General features: G+C 42.0%; 1 protein-coding gene across 11 annotated transcripts in view; it reads right to left on the bottom strand.

The window, feature by feature from the left end:
• Positions 1-25,653, bottom strand: part of PRRC2C (proline rich coiled-coil 2C) — a 68,937-nt gene extending 43,284 nt beyond the window's left edge. For 10 of the 11 annotated variants that reach the window (XM_021545882.2, XM_077785252.1, XM_021545887.2 and 7 more), the window contains exons 1-5: positions 25,523-25,653; positions 9,478-9,645; positions 8,182-8,359; positions 4,696-4,802; positions 1,659-1,790 (exon numbers count right to left, since the gene is read on the bottom strand). In XM_021545882.2, the coding sequence (XP_021401557.1) occupies positions 1,659-1,790; positions 4,696-4,802; positions 8,182-8,359; positions 9,478-9,592 (532 nt within the window). In that variant the 5' untranslated portion in view covers positions 9,593-9,645; positions 25,523-25,653. Of the gene's footprint in view, positions 1-1,658; positions 1,791-4,695; positions 4,803-8,181; positions 8,360-9,477; positions 9,646-24,820; positions 25,147-25,522 lie in introns of those variants that run through there. The other variant, XM_021545878.3, reaches the window with a different exon arrangement.
• Positions 25,654-26,584: the final 931 nt, after the last annotated feature.

Here is a 26,584-nt window from a genome sequence, read left to right on the forward strand (position 1 = left end):
GCCCTAGGTCCAGCTGTGTTTCTGAAGGGTCAGAGCTAAACTTATGGACTGCTCAAGTTGTCCCATTCTACCTTCCAAAACACAGAGCAATGTTGGAACGATAATGATTATAGCACAAGAAAGAAAACAGATTTAGCTGTGCTAAGTGGGCCACTGTTGACTCAGTGTGAAGATCAAGGTTCCTAAGCAGCAAAGGCCTACCACGAAATTCTCAAGCAGCTGAGAAAGAAAGGTAAAGCACAATACAGGTCCAAGTGAAGACAGATACAGTCTGGTTTGCATCTCTGCCTGACAAAGATGGAATAGAAGTGATAAAGGCTGTACTTCTGGTGTGAATGTCTAGTAAATTGTCCAGGAAAAGCCAGGGATTTTAATGACTTATCATTTGTGCCAGGGACTCCATTCTTTTAGGAGTTTCTGCCTGCAGAGCACAGGTTAAGACAAAAAGCCCACTATGGTAAACTTAGCAACAGTGCTCAGATCAATGGAGATAAACAAAAATTCAGAGACACATGCTGTAAATGATGTTTCTTTAGGGACACAAACCTTTAAGCAGAGTTAAACTCTGCTCCTAAGTATCCATTACAGTTCTTGCACTTATCTTTGCTGAGAAGCACAGTTGCTAAAGGGGGACTGATTACTTGCCAAGTTCATTTAGCTTTCTGCTGTCAGACAGGAAAGAAGGGCTTAATATAGCATGTACAGTGCTGACCAAAACTAACTGCCTGCAGGAGGCTGAACAAACACATAGCTGCTCTCATTGGGTGCTGGACAACTCTCCCATTTCCTGACAATTTATTCTTTAGATCAAGACAAGACATGAACATGGCCTTGGGTCTGCAGGACCTGACAAACAAATCCAAGGAAAACTAAGACCTGTAACACATTTCCTGAGAGCCCAAGCCCTCTAAAGTGCCTATCACTGGCATGGGACAGCGCCAGCCACAGTGCAAGACAGGACCTCTAGTCCATCAAATCTCATCAAAACCAAACTTTTGAGGGAGAAAGGAACCTTGTCTTCCACTGGTAACAAGCACAGTCCCAAACACCCTCCCAATTAAAGTGATCTGGGGAAGAAATACACATTTCTTTCCTGAGAGATGCAAACCCAGCACTGTTATAGTTGTTTTCACCAGATCTAATCCCCCACTGCTGAAACAGATCCAGCTGGTCAAAGCACTGCATCCAGGAGCTGAAGATGCTAATGCCTTTAAAGGCACAACCCACTCTTTTGGCATCTGTAGACTGAACTTCCTCTTCAGGAATTTTCAGGCCCTACTCTTAGGAGTATTAACAACTTAAGGCCAGCCTGATCATTTGTGCAATTAGTTAACTCTAGGAAAGTTCTTTGAAGAGGTATCTCATCTGCTGTGACATCAGTGGCTGAAGTAAGAAAATGCCAGTATTGTGCTACTAACAAATGTTCCTCAGATCACAACCACAGTACTGCAGACACTGGGAAAATGGCAAGTGATGGGATTAAACACACTATTTTCCACACACCAGGAACACAGAAAAACAGAATAAAACCCTAAATATCCACTTCCTCCATGTAGGAGTGTGTTGATTGAAACAACATATTAATCTATTTATTTTTTACAGGGTACAAGCAGTAAGTTCCACATAAACCAATTTCACAATTTGTAGCTCACACTTACTCTGTGGTCGTAAGTTGGCTCCTGATCCATCTTCAGTTGCTTCCTTATCTTTGCCTGACTTTTCCTGATCCCCAGCTGCCGGCAGACTGGGGAATTCTTGCTGGAAATAACTATTGATTGGAATAGGTGGACCTACAGAGCAAGATATTCAGAAAGTCACAACTTGCTGTAGACAAAATAGTTCAGAAAATTAACAGAAGCCTGATCATCCCCTAGAAGTGAACATTAAATTTTTAAAAGAAAAAGTTAAACATTAAATGTTAAAGCCACAGTCATTTACTGGCAATATAAAGGGTTCCAAAGTTGCTGAATTTATTGGACCAACTGTGACAGCTGTTGAGGCTGAGAAAAATCCAGAAGCACTACAGAGCAACAATGGACAATGGAACAAGACTGAGCCCAGGGAGTACCTGGAGTTCCTCAGCTCTGTAAACACTTTTCCCCACTCCTTCCAGACAAAGACTTCCTTCTTTTCACTCTAAAGCTGTAGTCCACCCAAGAATAGGAAACTATGTAATTGCAAACATGTTTATGATTAATTATTGTTCTACTAAGAAATCTCCAGGACTTTAAAAGGCCACAGCTTCTACATTATGAGAAAAATATTAGAACAACATTCTTTGATTTCTAAAACCCTTGACATCATACTCAAGATTGGAATTTAAGACTTCTGTTGTACATAGTATGGAAGCAACATATAAACGTTGTCTCCCTTGTTAGAAGGTTTTATTGACATCTGCTTTGCATCAATTTCCTCCCCATACACATAATGTATAGCGACCTATTAGATCAGCAGCATTCCTGTGCCAAATCACCAATAATCTGACTGAGTACAGATTTCCATTCCAAGAGCCTGAATTACAGCCTGTTCCTGTACCTGTCTCTACCACTGACTACTAAGGGATGTGGTATTAGGCTACATGGATTATGGGAAAGGGCAAGCTCACAAACAGATATCTGAATATATGGTGTCCAAAACCCCCCAATCCCAATCTAGTTATTTTTAACAACTAGAAAAATTTCTGTTCTCTCCAGTCTCTGAAAGAATCATTCACAAAGATAAAATGCAGGGATCCCAGTGAGCTTTTATTTGGTTGGGTGTTTTTAAGAGTTGAACACAGAATAAATTCCTTACTCTGCGCTGTGTAAAGGCATGCCACAAAACAACGGTATTTATACCTGTGTCTACATATTTCCTTGAACTCTTTCAATTTTCATTCTGACTTTGCATACTACAGACCACATTAATTTGTTTTTTCTTAAAGGACACTGGACTGTTGCTGTAGAAAACCAGTCCCACTAACCAGATGACCTGCCAGGCAAGGGAGCCCCTTCTGAGATCCTGTGGCATGCAACATTCATGAGTTTTATCAATCTGGAAAAATGCTTTCTGCTCAAGCCTACACAGTGAACATTTTAGTGGCAAAGTAACAACAGCAGAAATCTCTTTGACTGTGTTTAAGCTACAAACCTGAAGAAGCCAGACTGGCAACAAGCAGCTCAGAAAGATGTTTCAGAAAGAAGTTAAAAAATTCAAAGATATTCTAGTAGTAATTTACTCCAAATTTTAGCTGAAGCATGAGCTGAAAAATACATGCTGCTGTTACATTTAGTTCTTCCCTTCCCCATGGCCACCCAGAGGATCAGAGAAAGGTTTAACCTTGCCTCATTCAAGTTTTACAAGAGCATGAGGCTGAGTGCTGCAGGAACATGCACAAGGCAGGTGGAGAAACTGCAAGTTCTGAGAGCCAACTGCAGCTCAAGAAAGCAGGAGCACAACAAGTGGATTCTGCATTTCAAACCCAGGACAGCAAGCAGCTGCTGCCAATTCACATCCAGTGCTGCTTCCTGAAACTGCAAACCCAGTGCTGCATTAATTGAATGAAATGAGGGTGCCATCTGGGCTTGGCACACAAGCTGCCATGGTAACTATGAAATAATTAGCTAAATGCATTTTGAAGCTACTGAGGCGAATCACTATTTCCTGTGTCACGGAGATGATCTTACCAGCTTCTGCAGGAAAGCTGCTATGCAGATCACTTTGCATCAGTGTTCATTTATTTTTTTTTTAATTCCACAGAAATCCTACAAAAGCTTGAAGGATTAAAGTTTCTATTTTTGATAGCAAAACACTGAGAATTAAGCAGCAAGAAATGAAATATCTAGAATTGTCACTTCTAATTCTCAGTGCACAAAAATCATTAGATAGGTGATGTTAAACTCCATGTGGTATCTAAGAAATTACCTCCATGCTATTAATATTTTATTATTTTAAGAACTCAATTCTTAACTCCATTTTATAGCCTTGGAAAGTTTGCAAGTCTCAAACTTAAGGAATAAAACATGTTGCAGGTTATTTATCATAATGGAGACAGAGGAATTTAAAGTAATCTCTCACTCTACAAGCATTTTAAAAACATCTCCTAAAGATTTAGTTCTGAACTTACATCCGTAATGAACACTCAAGCTGAGAGTCACACTGATGGAAACAATTTTCCATCCTTTCATCCAATTACGTTAAATAACCCTTGAAACACACCTTTAATGTTTTTCCCAGAAAGAAAACTACTTAAACACTATCACTTTGATACTAAAACAACCAAGGAATTTATAAAATGAAGGGAAAAGTATTGCTGTTTCACATGTTTAAACAGAAGCAAAATTACACATATTTTGCACAATATCATCCAAAACTATGATCAGAATGACCACCAACTCTTTCCATCTCTCCTTCCCATGCCAAAATTGTTTGCAATATAAGAACTGTGACCCTCCTCACCACAGCCACACTGAAGATTTTATGCTGCCACCATCACTTCCCTGTCAATTCCAAAGAGGTGACTCCACCAAGCTTGTAAAAGTCAGCCAGACCCGCTGATAAAGCCAGGGACTGAGGATGGGCTCATTTCCCAGTCTGGAATGTTGCTTCCATGACTTTGCCCAGTCCCAAGTGGTCTGGCCAAGCCTCAAGGGACTGCAGAGTGTGGGGGTCTCTCCCAGCCCATCCCAGAACCCCTCCACCCTGAGCAGCACTCACCATCTTGTCCTCCTGGTTTGGTGTTGGCCCAGGATTTGGCAACAGGAGCTGCTTCTGGAGGAGCAGGAACAGCAGGTTTTGGCTGTGTCTGCGGCACGTCTGGCTGTCTGAATGAGAGGAAAAGCACTTGTGAATACAAGAGGGTGAGCACAGAGTAAGTGTCAGGATAGCTACTGCAAACAAGGGAATAAAATAAGGGAGCTGTGCAGCTGAAGAACCAGTAACTACTTTTCCTCAGAAAAGGCGTTTTCTTACATAAAATGAGTTGTTATAGTAACAGTTTAAAAATGGAATAAATCAGCTAATTATTTCAAGATTCCACTTCCCAAAGAGGAGAGGAATCAATGAAAATGGCTGGGCAGAAAATGCAGCCAGGCATAAACTGAATTACAGCTTTTAAAGAAGTGTATTGGACAATCAAAAAAACAATCCATCTACAGCCATCAAAGGGAATAATTTGGATTAATGTTCTCTTGCCCCGGGAGTTAACACAGGAAAGCACTTCAAGACCACCATGAACTGAGAGGAAGAAGGCAAATGCATGTCAGAAATTCCCAAATAAAAGGAATTGATAAGCATAGCTAAAGATATCATGAAAAACTCTATGGGTACCATGAACTGGAGCTCAGAACCTTAAGTCTTAAGAAATGGGCTCAGTCCCACCATCTTACCAATGAAGAGGCACAAGCACTCATTTTGTCCAGTGTAAAAAACCCAGACACGAGCCCTTTCTAATCTGCAGATTTAGTCACATTGTTCAACTTCTTTCAATAAAGGCTATTTCTGAAATCTGCATATTCAGGTAACTTAAGACTCAAAGCATTAGTGTCTAAAATCAACTAACACTAACCCTCCAGCTCCCTGGTAGGAACTTTTGATAAAACAGGAACTGTGGGGCAAATCCTGTAGTCTAGAATCACTTTATTACACCAGTGAAGACAGCAGCAGGGTGGTATCATGTCACTTCACTGACAAAAAACAACTGTAAATGCTTCAAGTAGATCCTAAAGTGACCCTAAATTTCTGAGAACTACCACTAAAAAATCAGTTCCATTTGGGTTCTGCAGTGATCAACCCAAAGTACTACACAGGACTCTCAGAACTGACAGAGAAGCAAATACCATGAAAAATATCACTGCTGGGCAGAAATACACAAGCTTCTCAAAGTAATAACAAAATGCAATTTTCACATTTCATGAGAGTATTACAGCCTATGAAAAAAAATTCTCATTTGTTTTTGTTTTCCACTTGTATTTCTTACAGCTGCACATTTTCTAAGCAGACTTTGGGAAGTTTATCACATACATTGCTGAACTTTGTGACACAAGGAACAAGACTGTTAAAGAAACTCACCTTGCATTGCTCCTGTTTAAAATACAAGCCCATTTAAAATTTTAATTATCTAAGCACTGCCCTGCAAATACGGATGAATGAAAGAATCCAGCTGAATTAATCAAATCACTACACAACAGCCTGCAACATCCAGGAAAGAGAGTGAGGCAATACCCACAGAATGAGTGACAACTCGAGAAAGCAGTAAAGTAATTAATTTTCATAATTACAGGGAATAACACAGGGAATTCCTGTGAACTCCAATACAATGATACAAGAAAAAATAAATGAAACTGAAGCAAGCTGTTATTAAGATGTAACCTTTACCTGCAACACTTGTGAGAGGAACAATAAAACACTTCACATGTAAACTGCAGCATTTCAAGCATATTGAAATATCACAAACACAGCAGTAATCAAACAAATGTTTTTAAGATCTGAGCAAACACATCAGATGGTCCAAATTTAGGAGAATTTCATCATGGCCTGGGCATACACACCTGCTCCTGGGAACAAATCTCTGCCTCACTAATTTTACTTTTATCTGGCTTCTGAGGCCTTTATCAGAGTAATACATACATAAATACAAACAACTTCCAGCTGCAGATAAGGGACATTTATTTGTTTGTAAACAGAATATCAACTACTGGTGTGTCCTAACACATGGCCATGCAAAGGCCTGTTTAATCAAACAAGCTACAGCTCAACACAGATTTAACAGGGCAAAGTGTAAGTGAATTTACAGGGTCACAGGGAGATGTTAAAATACCAAACAAAACACAGGGCAGAAAACTGTGACTCTGCAGTTTCAAAAGTTTAAAATAAAAGGCTAAACACAACACTATATTCCTGAAGTCTATCATCTTTTTAGAGAGATGTCAAAAATTGGTATTGAAATGTAGGAATGTATAAAAAGAAAAATAAAGGGAGAGAAAGATGAGGAAAGAAACCATTAAACCTCATCTTTTGCTTTCACAAGCACTAGGAACATACAACCACTGTCCCTAAATTCTAGTGTTTTCCAGAGCAATTTGTATGAAAAGAATTAACATTTAAACCTTCCTTCTACTTATGCAATGAGAATCACATCCTATTCTAAGTTTACATGGAAAAAAAGAACTGCTTTAAAATACTTTCCAATTAGAAACCGAGAAGTTTCAGTTTCTATTTAGTTTCTTCCTGTGCAGGACCAGCAGTTGGATTCTATGACCCTGATGGGTCTCTCCCAACTCAGGATAATATTCTATGGTCCTTTCATCCTGTTTAGCTGTACAAGTGTGAAACAAATCTAGCACATGAAACTGCACTAAGCATGGGAAATTTTTATCATACAAGGTATACAACAGTGCATCAACAATGCCACAACTTCTGTCTTGTTTGTATCACATACTGGAGGAGTCTGGAACAATAGTGTAGAGCTTAAGATAAAAAAAAATTGAAAATCTGTAGAATTTATGGCATTCTAACAAAAAAAATTAAAGGGCAAACATTAACCATTAGGAAAATAAAGATTTAAACAAACATGCAAAGCAAGAATTTTTGAGTTTTCTCTGTCATACCTCACCACAAGGACAGTTAAGCTGATTTTTGCATACTCTCATGAACTTGCAAGCTATTCTCTAATTTTCCTGCTATATTCCTTGGGGTTTAGAGAGAATTTTATTTAAGGTGATGACACTGATCTTACAAAAATGTACTGTAGTATTTCCTGTCAGCAGACATCAAAACTTACATGTCCAGTGAAATATTCTTCCCTTAATATGGAATTTATAAGCAGACCATTTTCAACTTAAACGTGAGGAGGCTTTTTTGGTGCAAGGTTTTTTTTCAACTCTCTACTAACAAGATTCTTCCTCACAGAAATTAATAGTGGTGCTATTTCCTCTCTGGTAGGTAGCTATGCTGAGAATACTCCAATGTAGCAAATTTCTTCGCAGTCCTGCCAATCCCAAGATCTGGGCAAACCGGAGAGAAATGGCCCTGCAAACCAAGCCAGTGATAATTCTTTTTTTTTAATTCCACAGAAATTCTTTAAAAGCTTAAAGGAGAAAAGTGCCTATATTTGACTGAAGGACACTGAACATTAGGCAGCAAGAAATGGAGTATCTAGAATTGTCACTTCTAATTCTCAGTATGAAAAAGGTAAAAACTTACTTCTCTTCTTCGTGCTGTTCTTGTTTTGAAGCCCATCCTGTGCCATCCTTAGGCACAATGTTCACATTGGGGTCGTTGCCTTTGTTCTCTGCTTTGAGGCTGGGCAGATTAGCTGGGGGAGGCATCCTCCTGGAAATAGCAACTTTTCCAAGACTCTGTAATCCATGGCGTGCAGCAACTGCGTGCCAGAACAGAAAGTGCACGTTAACACTGTTTAGACAGAGCTACATAAAAATGTTTTGTAAGAAAGTAAAAAAAATGTAAGAGTGTTAAGAATTAGAATTTTAAAATGCTTCAGAATTTAGTATTTTTAAAACGGAATTGAAAACAATTGGTCTGGGAAAATTTGACTACTTTTTGAGCTGTGAGTCAATTATGGCAGGACTATTACAGAGATTAAAAAGGATGTACAGCCCCACATTTATACACAACATTCAGTGACAAAAAGCTAAAGAAGGCATTTACAACATGATGTTAATGTCAAGTATTATTCTCTGGTTCTTCTGGAGCTTAATGTTCAGGAATACCCCTATGGGTCTAGCCCATTTCTTTATTGCTGCAAATTTCAGCTGGCAGATGCTGCCCTTGCAAAAACATTCCTATAAATTGTATTTAGTCCAGACCACAAGTACAAAGCTAATGTACCCCACCGGACATTCAACCTACCAAGTAACCAACTCAGGGAACAAGCACAAGTTACCACCGTGGGTAAGGTGTATCACAACAAACAGCTCAGTTTCAACTTTTAAAAACAATATTGTGGCAACCTTCAACAAGTTTGGGCACACTTCTATTTTACAAATAATTTAGGCAACTTTGCCAAGTTCAAAACCTTCAGAACATCAACATCCCTTCCCCCTGGTTCTCCATTCAATGACTCATGAAAAAGCAAGCTCACAGTCACCTTATTTGAGGTATCAGTGTAAGTTTTATCCAGTGTTTGTCAAAAAAAAAAAAAATCTACGTCCCAGAGCTGTAAGTGAGCATTGCCTTTCCCTCAATTTCACACTTGCAGTGTGGCAAATGTTAATGCAGTAAAATGCACAGCTGGGGAATGGCATGTCTTTATTTACCCACATTCTACTTCCTACTAGACTGCAAATGCTGTCTGTCTTAACTGACACTCCAGTTTACAGCTAAGCAGAAACTGTAATGAATGCTGCCTTCCACAATCCTTCCACTTCACTGCTGCACCAAGCAGTTATGAAAACCCATGCTGTGGTTAAGTGCTCATATAATTAGCACTGCAGTAATGATGAAACTGAAAGAATGCAACTCTAAAGAGAGCTTACTCACCTGTGGTTTTCTGAGTTTCCAGTGACTTTCCCTTGTAGGTATTAAACAGACTGAGTGTTGCATACTTTGTTTTTCCATCCTTTGCTTTTGTACTCTGGCCTGACTTTTCCGACATTTCGCTGGAAACTCATCGAGTCTGGTACCTTCTGTTTGCTCCTCAAAATCTGCCTGTAAAAAAAAAGAACAGGAAAGCAAAGCAATCTGAATAAAAGCCAAGTCTTAAGTCAGAGTTCACAGGGCAGAAGTGGACAGCATATTTCACACCATTAGCACTGTTTCATTTAAGCATCCTTCACGATGCCAAGGAATGCATTAACTCCAGAAACCTTATCCTTATACAACATCAGGAATTTTTAAGTATTTCTGTCTCTTCAATATGAATGTCACAAAACCCAGAGGGTCAGCATTTAATTAACATCAAACACTTAAAATGGTAAATATCATCCATGATTATACTAGAAAATGAATAATAAAAACCCAATCCCAAACTCCACAAACACACAAAATTTCCACCAGCAGCTCTTTCCCCACTGGGGAAGCTCAATGACCTCACCCACTCCCAAAGCCAAGTACTGAGACACAATTAAGTTACTGCAGTTCAGTATTTCTGGAATTTGCTTCTTTTTTCTCCAATTAAAACCATGATGAACACAGCAGCCAGAGACACTAAATACACAGAGTAAGAATTTTTTGTCAAAACCAGAACACAGTATGCTCAGAGGGGGAGAGTGAGAATCCCTTAAACCAAGAGTTACACTATTCTTCCTGCAGCAGTAAATTACAGGGCTCTTGGAGCAGGTCATTCCTCTCCTCCCTCCTTCCCCCAGAATAACAGGCCTTGACAAAAAGAACCCAGCAATTAACTGTGATACTTCTCTAGAATTCTTGGAAGGAAGTTGCAGAGTTGCTGCTCATCACCAGGCAGGAACACAAGTGAGCATTCACTCAATCAGAACATTATTATTCAAGTTGATTTATCTTAACAGTCAAAAATCTTGCTACCCTCTTTACAACAATTTTTTATCTATTTCTATATGAATTCAAAAAGAGTTATATATGCTCAAAGGGTTGTGTTTCATTCTAAAATCAGGCAGCAAGAAGCAAGACATTCTGTTCAAACCCTTCAGTGATCAAACTCCCATGTCAAACTCAGAGCTGCAGATCTTCAAAGGGAACGTGATTCCCATGTACGGTGCTCATGGATTAAGAACAGTCTGCAAGGACAAGCAACCTCAAGAACAAAGCACCTACTTGGTCATGACAGACACTCAGCAATGTCAAAAGACCATGGAAATTTAATTTATATAGGTATGATAACATTCCCATCCTCCTCTGCCTTCTACCTCAATTTACAAGCCATGATTGAAAAGAAATTAAGATGGCAAATAACCTTGGGATGGCTCAGCTTCAGCATAACTTGAGGCAGAAGCTGTTCTATTACAATCCATGCAGACTGCTGCAAAGAGGACAACCTCCAGCATTGTATGGGGCCACATACACAGCAAAGAAATATATTCTCCCCTCAGAAAAAGGGAGCAACTCTCAGATTCTCCTTCCAGATTAGTCAGCATTTGGCTATTTCAACAGCAAGTGTTACACCAACAGTTATTCTGTGTGTCATCCAAAAATATGAAATGCAGGATGGGAGCAGGATGAACCCAGCCCAGCGAGCAAACCAGAACTCTCAGGAAATCAGAACTCTGGATGAGCTGTTTGCACTAGAAGGAACATGTGAGCACAGTGATTTCGTGTACAATTTTACAGTTATGGGCTCACCTGAAGGCTGGTTTGCCACCCTGTGCTCCTGGCAGTTACTGCCCAGCACCTCCTCTGATGCCCCAGGATGATTGTGGCAGACTCCTCATCATAAGTAAGAGGCTGGGAACAGAGAGGCACAGAAGAATTGAAGGGACACAGACTGCCAGGTTCTTCCACAGAACACCTTCTGGTAAACTCAATCTCCTTCCACAAGAAAAGGCCAATGCAGAGCCTCACGTCTGATCTAGACTCAGCCTGATAAACAAGTCTGCCTGGATTCAGGTCTCCAGACAAGCTGAAAGCAGTAGTCTGGCCATGAATAATACTGATGGGCAAAGCCTGACATGTTGAATTGCAAGTAAGTATTGGGGCAGCCCGAAGAGTGCTTGAAATCTGCTCAGCTGATAACTCCAAAGATAAGCTTGCACTCACACTGGGTGAGTTCTCTTCTGTAAAGATATTTGAGTATTGAGCTTTGGCTTCCAGTGGAACCTTGCAGCCTCAGTGTAGTTTTTTTTTTGATAGATGAAGGATAGTCTAGCAGCCAAGCCTTTGGCTGGAGTGTAGATCATGTATTTATGATGAAGAGTCCAGCACAGTCATCCTGGGGCATCAGAGGAGGTGCTGGGCAGTAACTGCCAGGGACACACGTGGCAAACCAGCTTTCAGGTGAGCCCATAACTGTATCAAGTCATACCCTACAATCACTATGCTCACACATTCTTTCAAGTGCAAAGAGCTCATACAGAGTTTTAATTTTTGGCCCAAGACTCATCCCAGCCAAGGAGTTTGTAAACAAGAAGTAGCTTCATAATGGTGAATAATCAAGAAACTAGCAAACAAATTTTAAAAAGACAGCTTGGGTAATTTTTTGTCAACAGCAGCAAAGCCCTCACAGATATAGACAGAGCAGAAAGCAGTGTGAGGGTGGTTTAAGATAATATTTTGCTGTATTTTTCCAAAGCCTGCACCTCTGGTAGAGATTAAACATGGAAAATCTTAATCCTAATAACACTTTTTTACAGAGCAATACAGATTTCATACTTGGGCAGACCTTCATTGTAACAACTGCTCTTTCTAGAATGTTTGACAGCTTCAAGAAAAGAGGACAGTGAACACATTCCCTGAATACCCCTTTTTATGTTTAATTTAGAAAAACTAGTCTGCTCATTACAACTGAGCTCTAAGCCTTTTGTAGTGTTAAAATTCATATTGTTTGACAAGTTTTCCCCAACTTATACTGCATAGAAAAATAAACTGTTTTACAATGACTAAAGCTGCACATTCCTCAGTAATCTGACTTGCACAAAATAAATAATTTCAATTAGGCAGGTCAATATATTCAACAATATTATATATATATATATATATATATTTAAGTGCATTTAGACAGGTACTGGTTGCCACAGAAGATATTCCTACAAAATTAGACTTTAGGTAAGGTACTCAAGCCAGGGATGACAAACCCTCCCTCAGAGCCCATGTGGCCTTCCACAAACTTCCTGTAGGGTCGCACATTAAACGAGCACTCAGTGCCATCTGACAAGTTACAAAGAGACAGCTGCATGACTTAGAGCCATGTGAAACTATCCAGCTCCAAGACCTCTGAATTTTCATCCAAACTTCAGCTGTGTGTGCTACATTCCTATACCTGAGCAGTGGAATCATTCCCTCTGTATAGGAAACTTGAGGTGTTTCAACATAGGACACATCAAGCACTTTCCTCCCCAAGTGATTCCCAATTTGCCCAGCATTTCCATATTTTATTATTATTAGTCAAATCCTTACAGTGAAGTGCTGTTGTACACTAGGTTTGGGCTGTGTGCTGTACCACGAGGCACCTGTGAGCAGCCCTGAGAACCCACACAAGATGCCAGGAGCACTTTCCTAGCTGAGGAAGCACGGTGACAGCCACCAGAAGGACAGGAACAGCATGAGCCATAATGGCACTTGGCAGGGTTCACTGCACCATTAAGAAATTTAAGCAAGTCAGCTGTTCATTCTGAATGATTAGTTACTATTAGGCACAACAGAGAGCACAATGCTCCCAAAATTCTGGAGCAAACATTTACCTTTCTGCTGCTCTGAAATGTTATTAAGTTAACTGAATTTCACTGTGGCTTGAAGATTTTAGGGTAAAAATTATTACTCTAATTTCCGTACCAGACTATTTTTTCAGACTCCAACTGGTCGACTGTTTTAGATACTGCAAGGAACTCAGAAGCTTATGTACAGAAAATAGCACACAAAGGAGCTGCCATAAATTCTAAATATCCTGGTCTCTGGTAAGGAACATTTACTTGTGCTCTCTTAGACATTTAGAGCTGGTACAAAAACAAACTGAATGCAGCGATTCCAGACTGCAAAAACATGTTTTTAATAGTAAAACCCCAGCAAACAAAACCCCATACATATCACACATATTCCACTAAATTCCTAGTTCTCCTAATAATTTTAGAACTCATCTCTATGACTTGTTTAGAATTTAATCATACTATTTATTACTCCTGTAAACTTGGCATAGTATTGCATTAGGGCCAACTGCAGCATCGAAAAGGTGTCACCTCTGCTTCAGAAAAAGTTTTACTTAAACAAGGTAAAAATATTACATATTTTGAGATCACTTTTGAGGACTGAGTGGCAAGAAGTATAAAACATTTAACAACTTAACTCCTGAATTCTTGTCAGGCCAGATGACAAACTCTCTCAATCCCTATTTTATACACTGCACTGTTAAACCCCTACCTAGACAAAAAAGGTCTGGGTTTTACTGCAACATGTCAAGAGACTTCTTCAGCACTATTACCATTAGCTTTAATACAGTCCCTTCATCTTAACCTGCCACCCCACACCTCTTCAGCCTACAAGCACTCAATCAGAACAGGCAACCTAGACAGGAGTTTCCCAGGATTTAAGTCGTAAAACATTAAAAATACTGGAATAATTCTCACAATTCCTATTCAATACAGCAGATCTCCAGCCCCTGTCACCTCTACTCCAAGGGCTGTGTTTTGGCCACATTTGGAGAAAGATGTACTGGAATTGCCTGTTAAGGCAAAGAGCACCATTCAAGACAAACCAGCTGAAGATCTGAACTCTCAGTGCCTCAAATGCCCATCTGTGAAGTGGGAAATAGCACAAAAAAACAGTACATGAAAGTTTATCCATAACTGGGACACATTAGCAGCTCTCTCAACACAGAAACCAAGAAACCAATGCAGAAAGAACTTCCATACACTATTTTAAGCACATAACAAGTAGTGAAAGGGTAAAAAAACATCATATAGAAATCTGTTATTTGTATCCAGCCATAACTTCACTTTTCTAAGAACAGCTTTGTTTCTGGGACACTGAACAATGTGGCTCAGGTAAATCCTGGAACCAAATACAAAGACTAAAAAAAATTATTAAAAAAAATATAAAATGAAACTTTTTTCTCACATATTCCATTGGTTTTAAGAGTCAGATGCTCCCAAATCTGTGTTAGTAATGAAAAAAATTATTCACTGCATGCAAAAATGTGGCATTAAAAATTTCAGAGTTTTCATTTGAACTGTATGTCTGGCAAATTTAGATTCTAGAACTGAAGAAACTGTCCACTAATGTAAAATCTAAGCATAACCTCCAGCTAGATATGAATTTTTGAAAAAAAGTTGTTTTGAAAAACAACTGTGAGATCTTCAAAAAGAGACCAATTTAAATCAATTACAGAAACAGAATGCCAATTTAAAACAAAGAAACAGAGGATACTGGAGTCAAAGTACTTGGAACCCAAAAAAACCTTTTTTGTGCTTTTTGTAACCCAGTCTCAAGGAATCCTATTATTTTAAAATGTCACTCCAAAATACTGTGCAATTACTGAATACATGAGGTTTGGATGTGGTTTTGTATAGGGAAGGTTGCATACAGATAAAAAATGGAATTACAGTTAAACATCCCAACTTCATTTCTCTGATAGGGATGTTTATCAACAATCTCTTCTTGATGGCCTTATACTTTCAACTCTGGAACCTACATTTTTAGCCCAATTTTTATCTACAAAAACATAACAACCAAACATATACACAAAAGTTCTGGCCATTTATCCCAGTATTAAGGATTCTTAAGAACTTCTGCACTATCAGCTTAATATGACACAGAAACAAGCTTGGAGAACCTCTGGTAAGACTTGGATAGCAAAGGTGTCTCAGAGAAATCTAAGTATTTAATAAAGCCTCTCAAATCAGGATTTCCCTTCCCTCCAACAGCCACTTGCAGCAAGGTTCATTACCAAGCAGATTGCTGCTAAGCAGGCTGAAAACTGCAGGAAAATTGTGGGGACTCCAAGCTTTTTCTTCATGTACCTCCATCACAGCTCTATGACATACAAGAAGAGAAGCTCTTCAAATCTTTAAAGAGTTCTTGGGTAGATCTCAGTACAGTTCATTCTTGAACAAGACCCACACAAGTTTTACTTCTTTAGAAAGTCTCACTAATAAACTCTTCCATCTCTAGATTTTGGGCTCACTGGTTTCCAGCACAGCTTCATAGAGGGCACAAAGCACTGATTGTATGGACTCTATAAAGAGATTGGCAGCCAAATAGGACAAGAAAACCCTTTAATCACCATCACCTCTGTACCCATCACCTCAGCGGGAGAACTAGTACAGGCACAATCTACAGAGGAGTTAACAGCCACCAAATGGAAAAAATATCAAAATTAATTTGGCTCTCAGAACCAAGACACTCCATCCTGAGACAAAGCTGGAGCAAAGAAGGCTTTGCTAGTTCAATCGTTCCTCTAATAGCTCCTCTTTAAAGCCTAAGGAAGTCTTTCCAAAACGGAGTATGTCAGGTGGGAAACACACCATGACACAAGGCAGCCATTTTAGGGCATCATCCCCACAGATGCATCTATAAATATGGAGTTTGTGGATGCAGAAATGGGCACCCACAAATATGTCTGCATCAATTCTAACAGACATGCAACAACAGTCTAAATAGAGCTACTAAGCTAAGCAATGAAAAACAACCCAAATTAGCCACCCACAAAAAAAACTCTACTCAGAATCTAACATCACCACAAAGCATATGTTACTTTGAACCAGCAATCTATGGGAGCAAGCAGATCTGCTGCCTTAGAAAGCCTGCAAGGCATCCATTTTCTAGGAGAAATACTGGTCACCTAAACCCTGGCTTTCCAACAGGAAAAGCAGCAACAAACCACAACAGCTCAGGGTATTTTTGTTGGGAGCATTTTAAGACTAACATGGCACTAACCAAACTTTTAGGATGCATATTCTAGAAAAAAAAATTATCTGTCAGTTCTATTCATTTTTTTTCCTTTAGAACAAAAGAAAAAATAATTAAAAACCTCGCAGTTCCAAGTACAGCAAACCTCAAATTTGTCTCTATCCATAGATTTTAATATCTATTTAGCTGTATGTGCATGAGTATTTCAACAAAACCATACTCCTGTGGAACAGCCCTGACAAAAGAAGCTTGATCAGCAGGCTCAATCAGAATCAGCATGACTTAAATGTGTCCACATAACAAGGGATTAAAAAGCCACAGACAGGTTAAACTCACACTGGCAATAAAACTGTCAAAAATGCACTGAATATTTTCATGTGTCACGCAGCTGCTTTCTTTCAGCTAAGATGATTTCAGGTATTTCTACTGCTTATGAAATTTTCTCCTTTTTAGGTGGCCTCCAGTAATTGAGAGATTCTGGTCCCATCCCCTCCCCTCACAGGCAGAAATTATGCCAGTGCACTTATTTAGGAAGTCTGGGGAGAAATAAAGCAGTTTTCATTTAGTCAATTTTTTTGCATGTTTGTATTCAGAGCATCATATAAATCTGTTCAGCATCCTCACATATACTATCTAAATATTACGTAGAACAATGCAGTTATCCAGGAACTCAATGCTTTCTATGTTTGTGTCTTTCTTCCATGTTTTACACCAATGGCCCAAGTATGGTCTTCAGCTTTTTACTGAGTAAGGGAAGCTGTTCATCAAGACACTTCTTATATTTACTTCTGCCTTTTACATGGAGCTGAGGAGATAATTTAGAGATGCACTCAAGCATAAATTTTGTATTTATATAAATATATTTCAATACTATATAAATTCTTAAAACAAAATGCTGAAATTAGGAAACTCCCTTCAGTGAATGTTGTGTCTAGTAATTCTTTAAATTTTCAGAGGTTAGATAATCAAAAAATCGTACAAGTATCACCAGAGAGTTTGAACTAAAGCTCTTCTACTATTCTGAACTGAAAGCCAAACATCCACCACCTCAAGCAGCAGCACTTTTAAGCAAGTAAGACTCCTACAGAAATCCTACTCTGGTGGTCAAGTACCTTGAAAAAGTGAAATAATCTGATGTCCATACTCAGACTTAAGGCTTCAAGTCCTTAGCCAAAAAAAAAATGATGACTGGTTTAAAAGATCTAGATAGAAGTGATTTTAATTTGGCTTCTGAGTTCAGGAAATTTACTTTGGCCATTTTTTTCAAACTTCTTTGCAACATGAGGAATAGTTCTTTAGGCTAACAGACTGATGGAATTTGCATACAATCAAATACTACAGAGAAGGGACTTAAAGGCTGAAGTTGTGAACCTGACTGCACAGGCACCACAAAGTCATGAGGATCAGAAACCCTGGATGTGCCAAATGCACCTGGGTTCAGCATTCCCCTCTACTGGAATGGCCCAGTCTGATCCTGGCAGAGGCACACCAGCCTCAACACTGCAGCACATCTTATTCTACCTGTACAGTCAGCTTTGTAAGGCTGCACTTGTCCCAGAGAGCTTCCCACTGCTGATGGAGGTGATGTGGAATCATGTGTAATTAAACAGTTCTCCACTTGACTGCTTGCAGATTCCAAGAGCATCGACCATCAGACTTGTCCAGTTCTTTTCAGCACAATTCCCAGTTTGGGTTGAGGCACAGCAAGGCAGCAATGCAAAACAAACCTTATTGCTCACTGACACATGAATAAAAAGCTGCCAGAGGCCAAAAAAACTCCTAACTGCAGGATGAGAACACCACAGTGGAATATGGTGACCAGGTAAACACAGCACAGCCCTCACTGGTACCCCAAGTGTCCAGTTCATTTTCTCATTCCTTCTACACGACCAGACCAGTGGAGAGAAACTCAATACCACAACCACAGCTCAAGTGCAAATGAGGAGTTAACTACCAATACCTAGAGCATTCCTTCTAGTGTCGGCCCTTTTCAAATTAGCCGAGTTTCTTTGCCAGAAAGGATTTTTAAAGACATTCCAGCAAAGAGAGTGACAGCGAGTGTCTCACCTAGGTCAGAACCAGCACTGGACAAAGGCAATGCACCAACCCAACACAGCTACTCTGGCCACGTGCTGACAATCCTCAGACACAAAATACAATTCAGGTGTTTCAGAAAATTATCGAACATGATGTAACTAAAAATCTATTTTTCTCTGAAAACCTAACATCCCAGGTTTCTCTGCAGGTCACTTTTAGAGCAGGCTATTTCACTGCTTCTTAGCCTGACAATGTTTTTACAAGTCTATTCTGATTTCTTTGACACCAAGCATTAAGCAAATCTTTTGCAAGACAGATCTTTGATTTTCCAGTTTCATGCAGCTGGTTAAGAAACTTTCATAAATAGTAAATTTTTAATTGAGGCAAGAGTTTTGAAGTTCTGGAAGAAAGCCAAGGCCAGAAAAAAACCAAAAAACCAAAGAGTTTCTATAGAATCACAGAGAGCATCATAATGATAAGCATTCTCATTATTTCTGGAAACAGAACAATGCAAGTGCTTTCGCCCAATTAGCTTTTCAACTTGCAGATGCCAAATGAGACTTATTTTTAAGATTTGCAAAACCATTTATTAAAGAAATTTCCATTATTTGGAAGAATGAGAAAACTTCAAAGCTCACAAAACTGAATCGTTGCCTATTTAAGCACAAGATAAGGGAATAAATTAAGGCAAATTCTTGCACAAACAAGCTGTGTACCTGCTATCAAAGTGCAGGATTCAAACAGCAGCCTGGTAGGCAGCATTTTCTCTGAATACAGAAGACTACCATGACCTGTCTTACCTGTCAGAAGGATTTTTAACTGAAAAAATTACAACTATTCACCGACTTCTTAACAGCTAATTTAGATCAGTTTATCCAGACCACAGCAGCTCTCTGTAAAGGCATCTGTTAATGGTTAGGATCACAAACAATCCCATAAAAAATTACAAACACACTCAGCAGACTGTCACAAGCACCACTTTGTTTCTTGCTCAGCTGAACTACACCACCCAGAAGAAGCCTGGAAAGGCAAGAATATCAGCAAAGCCCTTCTCCCCACACACAGTGACATGGGGAGTGCCCTCCTTGGTGGCATGCTGAGTACTGGCTGCTCTGTCAGGTTGAGAAAGGAGGACAAAAGACAAATCCACAGTGGGGCTACAGCAGCAGCCTCACAAGTCTCTGTGGTGAGCTGTCTGCTCCTCTGCAGGTGCTGCCTGGGGGAAGTTAGCAGAACAGCTGAGCAGGAGTCAGCTCCTAAGGCAGCCCCAGTGATAAGCTGGTGCAGAACACTTCCTTCTAGGAAGGTGATGAAAGAAAATCAATGAGTACATGAAAGAAGACCAGATTCCCAACAGATGAGCAGAAGCTGCAGCCATTTACAGCCAATGCCCATCTTTCAACTGTTTCATTTTTCCCTTTCACTTTAATACTTACTGCAGAAGCCTCTCTATTACAAACCCTCACTGAGCTGGTGGCACATTTTCAACCCTTCCCACCCCCCCCATGTAGGCTTGGACACTGGAAGAGAGGAGGACAGATTAGGAGAAAAAAGTTAAACCACTCATTTGATGGGAGTAACTCAAGGAATCTCTTAAAAAACTTCAATTTCCTGTTCCTTTACCCCACCTTCTAAGCCCCAGTGAAATAACTGATGTCTTTTCACAAAGAAGTGACACCTTTTTCAGTGTTCTCCCCCAGGAACAACAATGTTAAGCAGTAGATTTCTCATCACACTTTTCTGTATCTTCCAAGTATCTCTGACCTCAACTGCAAGTAAGTAAAAATTTTTAAACATAACTAGTTTTTCCAAAGCCGCTATTCATAAGTTAATCCTTAAATAAGAAATAATTACATCTATGGGGTTTTATTTTGGAAATTTGTTAGAAGTTGCTTTGAAATAATGTTAAGCCACTCTGTTTATGAGCTCCTACAGAATATTCTGACAGTGCACAAGAACCACTCTAGGGCTCATCCTTAAGGATTTCCCCTCTTCTTTACAACACACATGCCAAAATTAAACCCCTCTTTGCCACCTTTTCCCTGCCAATTCTTTTCTTTTCATCTTTTCAAGTTACTTTTGTTGTTGAAGGGTCCAACCTGAAGGTGGAAGCACTCAACAATGGGAACCTACGGAAAAAAGTTTTGAAGTCTTGTACAACCTCAGCATTATATAAAAAAGTTCAAAACAGTTACTCTAATCAGTTATGTAATGATTTAAGCTACTTGTCACCATGTTCAAAACTTCCCACCTTGCCCAAATTCTTTGCTGCCCATTACTCCATCACATTCCTAACCTGACTCATATACATAAAAAATAAATATAATTTCTTCTCTGTATTAAAGAGATGTTACAGCATTTGAAGGTTTTTAAGATACTCCCACTGTGATAGTGAGAGCCAGGAGTGCCAAATGCTCCAGCTTGTAGCACACTGTCAGTATCAGTAAAAAAATCTCACTGCAATGCATGTAAAGGTGGTAGAATTTTGTTCCTTGGCCTGGTCCAGCTTGGAGAGAGCTCACAGCCTCTTCTACCTGCTGCCCATTATCCTCTGGATCTCTGGTTACATGCTTTGCCCTGTGACTCACTCATTTCTTGGAACAGACACATCTCCTTGTTCACTGAGGAATGCTCAGCATGGAAGAGATGCAGTTGCCAACACCACACTGACAACAGCTCTGGATAACACCATTTAACTACAGTAAGGGTCAACTTCAGACCTCTGCTTTAGACTGGGTTTGACCACAAAAAAAAAAAAAAATTAAAAAAAAGGAAAAAAAGATGAGAAGATAAATTTAAAAAGCCTTATCAGCATAGGCAGCTTTATGCATCTGTCTCTCAGCACTCCAGAATCCATTTTCCATGGAAGTTAACTTGTATCTGCCAAATGGCTCCAGATGAGCTTTAACATCTTCACTTGCTCTTGGTTCTCTGTTTATTCTGTTCAGAAAAAAAACAAACAACCCACACATCCCTTGACACTTTACTTTCAAGATGCAGTAAATAATTCAGACTCAACACATTATCAAAATACTTATCAAGGAACTTTTTGCTGTCCAAAGCTCTGTGTGTCCTACAAAGCTCTGTCCATGCTGGTGGCTTGATCTGTGGCACGAAAAATATCTCTTAACCAAGGTGACTCCAGCAAAGCAACCACTTAGAAATGCCACAAGCCAAAGGCAAGCTTTTCTTGCTAAAACATATCTTTCTTATTTCCATTGTTAAGGAAAAATGTTCTTGTTCCTTTTCATTAGAAGACTTCTGCTGTGCACCTACACAAAGCACAGACTGTCCTAAACATAACTAAAAAACAAGCCCTGTAAATCAGTATGTATTTTATTTCAAAATGAAAGCATCAATTCATTGATATTAAGACTGAAGCACTTCAGTGGAATATCTGTTGAGTTTGAAACAGAAGTCCTAAAGCACTATCAGGTCTTTAATTGAGAGAAAATTATTGGGTTCTCAAACAAAAAGCCAATGTTGCTGCACTTCCACCTTAGCTGAAGGTTCAAATCATTTTAAGTACATCTTAAATCATTACTGCTGCAAACATTCCTTAAAATTGTAACTGTAGATTCAAACTATAAGTTAAAATTTATAGACAATAAAATCTAGCAAGTCACATGTTTACAAATGATGACTTTTAAACCAAGGTGTAGAGGTTTATTCAATTTCATGAGGACAGCCTGAAAAGGGTTGCTTTTCTAAGCAGCTAACTTGGTTTGCTAACTTAAGCAAGCGGTGCAGCAAAAAATGGGCAGCCTGATCACTGTCAAACTACAATTTACAGCCCAACTCTGTCAAATCTCAGTAAGGCTGCCATTTCACTTAGGAATCAGCTGTACACGGATTAAATTGGTATTTAAGAGACTCCTCTCAGCTACCCAGGACTGGGTGATGCCCCAGTTCTTCAGGCAGTACTTGTGCATTTGTTGTAGCTAAACATGAAGTGCAGCCACTCCTGTCTCTGATGCTGGAAGACCCTGAAAATGAAGCCCACGTTATTTTCAAATAAACATCAGTTAAAATTTATCACCATCATCCTTCAGACTGAAGACCTGTGAGGCTGATTCTGCACTCTAATTTTCCCATTAATCAAGACAGTGTCAGATAATTTAAACCACGAACAATGCAAATATTAAACAGTTTCTCCCTTTAGTATGTGTTTGCAATCTGTAACAGACGAGCTCGTTAGCATTGACTTAGAATGTTATGTAATGGCTGAGGTATTTGTAATAAAAACAGTCTATTTCTGTTAGCCTGTTCTTCATAGACATAAAAGCTGTCTTCATCTGATTTTTATTAGGACTTCATCTTCCTCTCCTCTTGACGCATTTTTTAAGACTCCTGTGTACTGCATTTTCATTTCACCAATACTCAGTATTATTTTCTCCCATGTCCTCACCTCAATTTCAGCTTTTATTTTTACACTACTTTCACCCGTAAGCTTCTACTGGGTTTTGTAAAACCCAAATGCCAATGAGAGCGTGAGGCTGAGCAAAGGAAAAATTTCCTGCAGAAGATGAACTGGTTCTACCAGTAAAACACCACCAGCAGTGCTGTCATTACAAGCCCAGCATCCATCCTCAGCTAGTGGGAAGGTGCTGCATTTTCATGTGGTGGAGTTTTTCCTCCTCAAACCCTGCACTACTGCAGGAGCCTCTGAAGAGAAGCGTCTTTCCTTCTCTCACACCCCCAAATCCACTACACAAGGGTTTACTCCTCTGAAAGAGCACACTGTGCAAGGCCTGAACTCTTCTGCAAGATTTTTATCTCCTCATTTTAGCCACACAATCCCTTATATGGCATTTATCCTACCCTCTCTCCACTCTCACATCCCTGCTGCTGCTTAGCCTGGAAATCAGCCTGGAACAAAGGAATTGTATTCCCAGTCCTGCAAGGACACCTGGCTGAAACTGGCCCCACAGAACAGAATCCTGCTTTGACTTCCATTCTTTCTCTTAATTGCCAGTCTCAGCATTCATTCAGACAGCCCCAAACCCACAGGGAGCTCCCTTTGGAATTGCATCATCTCTCCCTTGCTGACTGAGGCCTGTTGCACTTTCCCTAGGGACACAGGACCTATGGAAGATACATCCCATAAACCTGTAGCATTGGGGGAAGAGCCCAAGTTAAAACTGGAGACTGATGTAACTGTTCTGCTCTACAAAAAACCAGGGCTCCCATTATGGAAAGTCTAAATAAGAGCAAAGATATTATAAATTGCTACTAAACTGCCAAGACATAGAATATTTATATTACCAAGACTCACAGAAGCAACTGTATATTGAGTTATACATATTTCATGGGTTATTATCTACAAAAGCCAAGAAGTTCATATAGGCAACGTATCCACTCAGCAAGGCCGAGCTTGAGGTGGCAGACAGAGCCTCAATCCTATCTCCAAGCAGTGGCCTAAGAGAGAACCAAGCTCTCACTTCAGCTTAAAGAGCAACCTCTCAAGCCCACATCACCAAACCACCTTTCCACGCAACATTCCTCCGGTTCAAGCAACTCCCAAGACTTTGAGGTTCTTTATTCTCAAGAAAACGGTGGCAGAGTTGCAGCAAAACACCACAAAATTAATGCAGAAGCAAAATTCTCTAGACTATAAAATTAAAAAAACCCCAAAACACTCTGATAGCCACACAGCTGCTGACAGTCAGTATCAAAGGACAATCCTTTTGTTTCTCATACATGGACAAATGAGATCATGTCCTGTTTCCTGCCCCTTCACAAGCAGTTTCTTGCCTGAGCAGAGCTCACTAAGATGAGACACCAAGTAGGCCAGGTGCCTCACTGCATAAGAAACAGAACTATTAAAAATCACAGCCCCATTACTTCTGTCGGAAATATTGCTCATTTCCAGTAATATACTATTTAACCTCAATAATCAGGGCAACAAGGAGAAACGGTCCTTCCTTGAAAATACTGACTTCAAGACGTTCCACTAAACAATACATTTGCAGAAGACCACGCGAAAGACAAAAAGGAAGAAAACCCACGCTGTTCCATTCAGGGCTCAGCATCATGCTCTCGTGCATGTCCCCTTCCTCAGGAAGAGGGCTTGAACTGCAAATTTTCTTTCTGCCTCAAAATTTTCAATTCCTGCATCCCTGGATTATGCCCACTGCAGACCAACCGCCTGAATTTCAGCCGTGTCATCTCACCACGCTCTCACCATCCTTGAAGCGCTATCTATACACGAGAACATCCCTGGATCCGACCACCCCAGCCCTACAAACCCCGGGAGCACAAACAATGCCTTCCTTCACTCAGTCCCGCACCAAACCACCCAAGAACTGCCTTTTACCGTAGGCGAAGAGTCAAAGAACCCCGGATGCGAATTTCAGAGTTGGAGAAGCGAGGCGCCTCGCCTCCAGCAGCCCCAAGACAAGGCTGCTCGCCCCGCGCGTTCCTGCGGGAAGAATCAGAGCCGCGAAATGAGCGCCAATGCACGCAGGGCGCGTTCCCCGAGAAACCTCCGGAGCAGAGCGAAAGGGAGGAAGAGAAGAGGGGAAGAGAGGAAGGAGGAGACCAAGCGCCAAGGAGAAGAGCGAGGGGCAAAAAAGAGAGCGGGAGCAGGAAGCAGCACCCCCGCAGGAGCGGCCCCGGCGAGCCGCCTCTCCCGGCCGAGCCGAGCCGAGCCGCCTCTCCCGGCCGAGCCGAGCCGCCTCTCCCGGCCGAGCCTCTCCCGGCCGAGCCGAGCCGCCTCTCCCGCCGGCCCCGGGCGCGGCCCGGGCTGTTCCCGGCGGGGCGCGGCCGGCGCCGAGCGCCAATGCGGGGCGGCCCGGCGCACCCCGGGCCGGCCGCCCGGCGCCGCTGCCCGCCCCGTGGGCCCGGCGGCGGGGCCGGCCCGGGGCGCCCCTCATCCGCCGGCCGCGGGCCCGCCCGGGCGGAAGCCGCCCCCGCCCGGGGCCATGCGGCGCAGGCCGCCCGCCCGCTCCTGCCGGCGCCGTGCCGCCACGCGAGCCCGCGCTCCGCCGCGGTGAAGCGGAGGAGCCCCGGCGCTTACCGGGCGCGCAGGGCGGCGCTCGGCTGCCCGCGGGTCCCGGTGCCGGCGGGGCCGCTGCCTCTCCCGGCGCCGCCGCCTCGGCCGCTCGCACACAGGGGCCAAGATGGCGGGCGGCCAAGCCGGGCGCCAACGACGTCTGACGTCACCGCGCACAGCGCGAGCCGCCGGCCCCGCCCCCGCGCCGCCGGTCACGTGACAGCGCCGTGCCGCAGTCGCGCGGGCTCCCGGGGACGGGTGCGCCCCCTGGCGGCGCGGGGCGCAGGGCGGGGCCGCGCCGAGCCGGTCCCGTCCCGCTCCCGTCCCGATCCCGGTCCCGGTCCCGGTCCTGTCCCGGTCCCGGTCCCGGTCCCGGTCCTGTCCCGGTCCCGTCCCTGTCCCGTCCCGGTCCCGTCCCGGTCCCGTCCCGATCCTGTCCCGGTCCCGTCCCGGTCCCGTCCCGGTCCTGTCCCGGTCCCGGTCCCGGTCCCGTCCCGATCCTGTCTCGGTCCCGTCTCGGTCCCGTCTCGGTCCCGTCCCGGTCCTGTGCCTGTCCCGGCCCCGTCCCAGTTCCTATCCCGGTCCCGTCCCAGTCCTGTCCCGGCCCCGTCCCGGCCCCATCCCGGTCCTGTCCCGGTCCCGTCCCAGTTCCTATCCCGGCCCCGTCCCGGTCCTGTCCCGGTCCCATCCCGGTTCCTATCCCGCTTCTGTCCCTGTTCTATCTCAGTCCTATCCTGATCCCATCCTGGTTCCTACCCTGCTTCTATCTCTGTTACTATCCTGGTTCTATCCCTGTTCCCAGTTCTATCCCTGTTCCTATCCCAGTTCTATCCCTGTTCCTATCCCAGTTCCATCCCAGTTCTACCCCGGTTCCTATGCTGGTCTTATCCCAGTTCTATCCCAGTTCCTATCCTGGTTCTCTCCCGGTTCTACCCTGGTCCGATCCTGGTCCTATCCCAGCCCCATCCCAGTCCTATCCCAGTTCCCATCCTGGCCCCATCCTGGTCGCACCCCATCCCCATCCCTGTTCCTATTCCTATTCTCATCCCAGCCCCATCCTGGTCAAATCCTGGCCCCATCCCAGTT

Source organism: Lonchura striata, chromosome 9 (genome assembly GCF_046129695.1).
Source record: "Lonchura striata isolate bLonStr1 chromosome 9, bLonStr1.mat, whole genome shotgun sequence".
Classification (NCBI taxonomy): domain Eukaryota; kingdom Metazoa; phylum Chordata; class Aves; order Passeriformes; family Estrildidae; genus Lonchura; species Lonchura striata.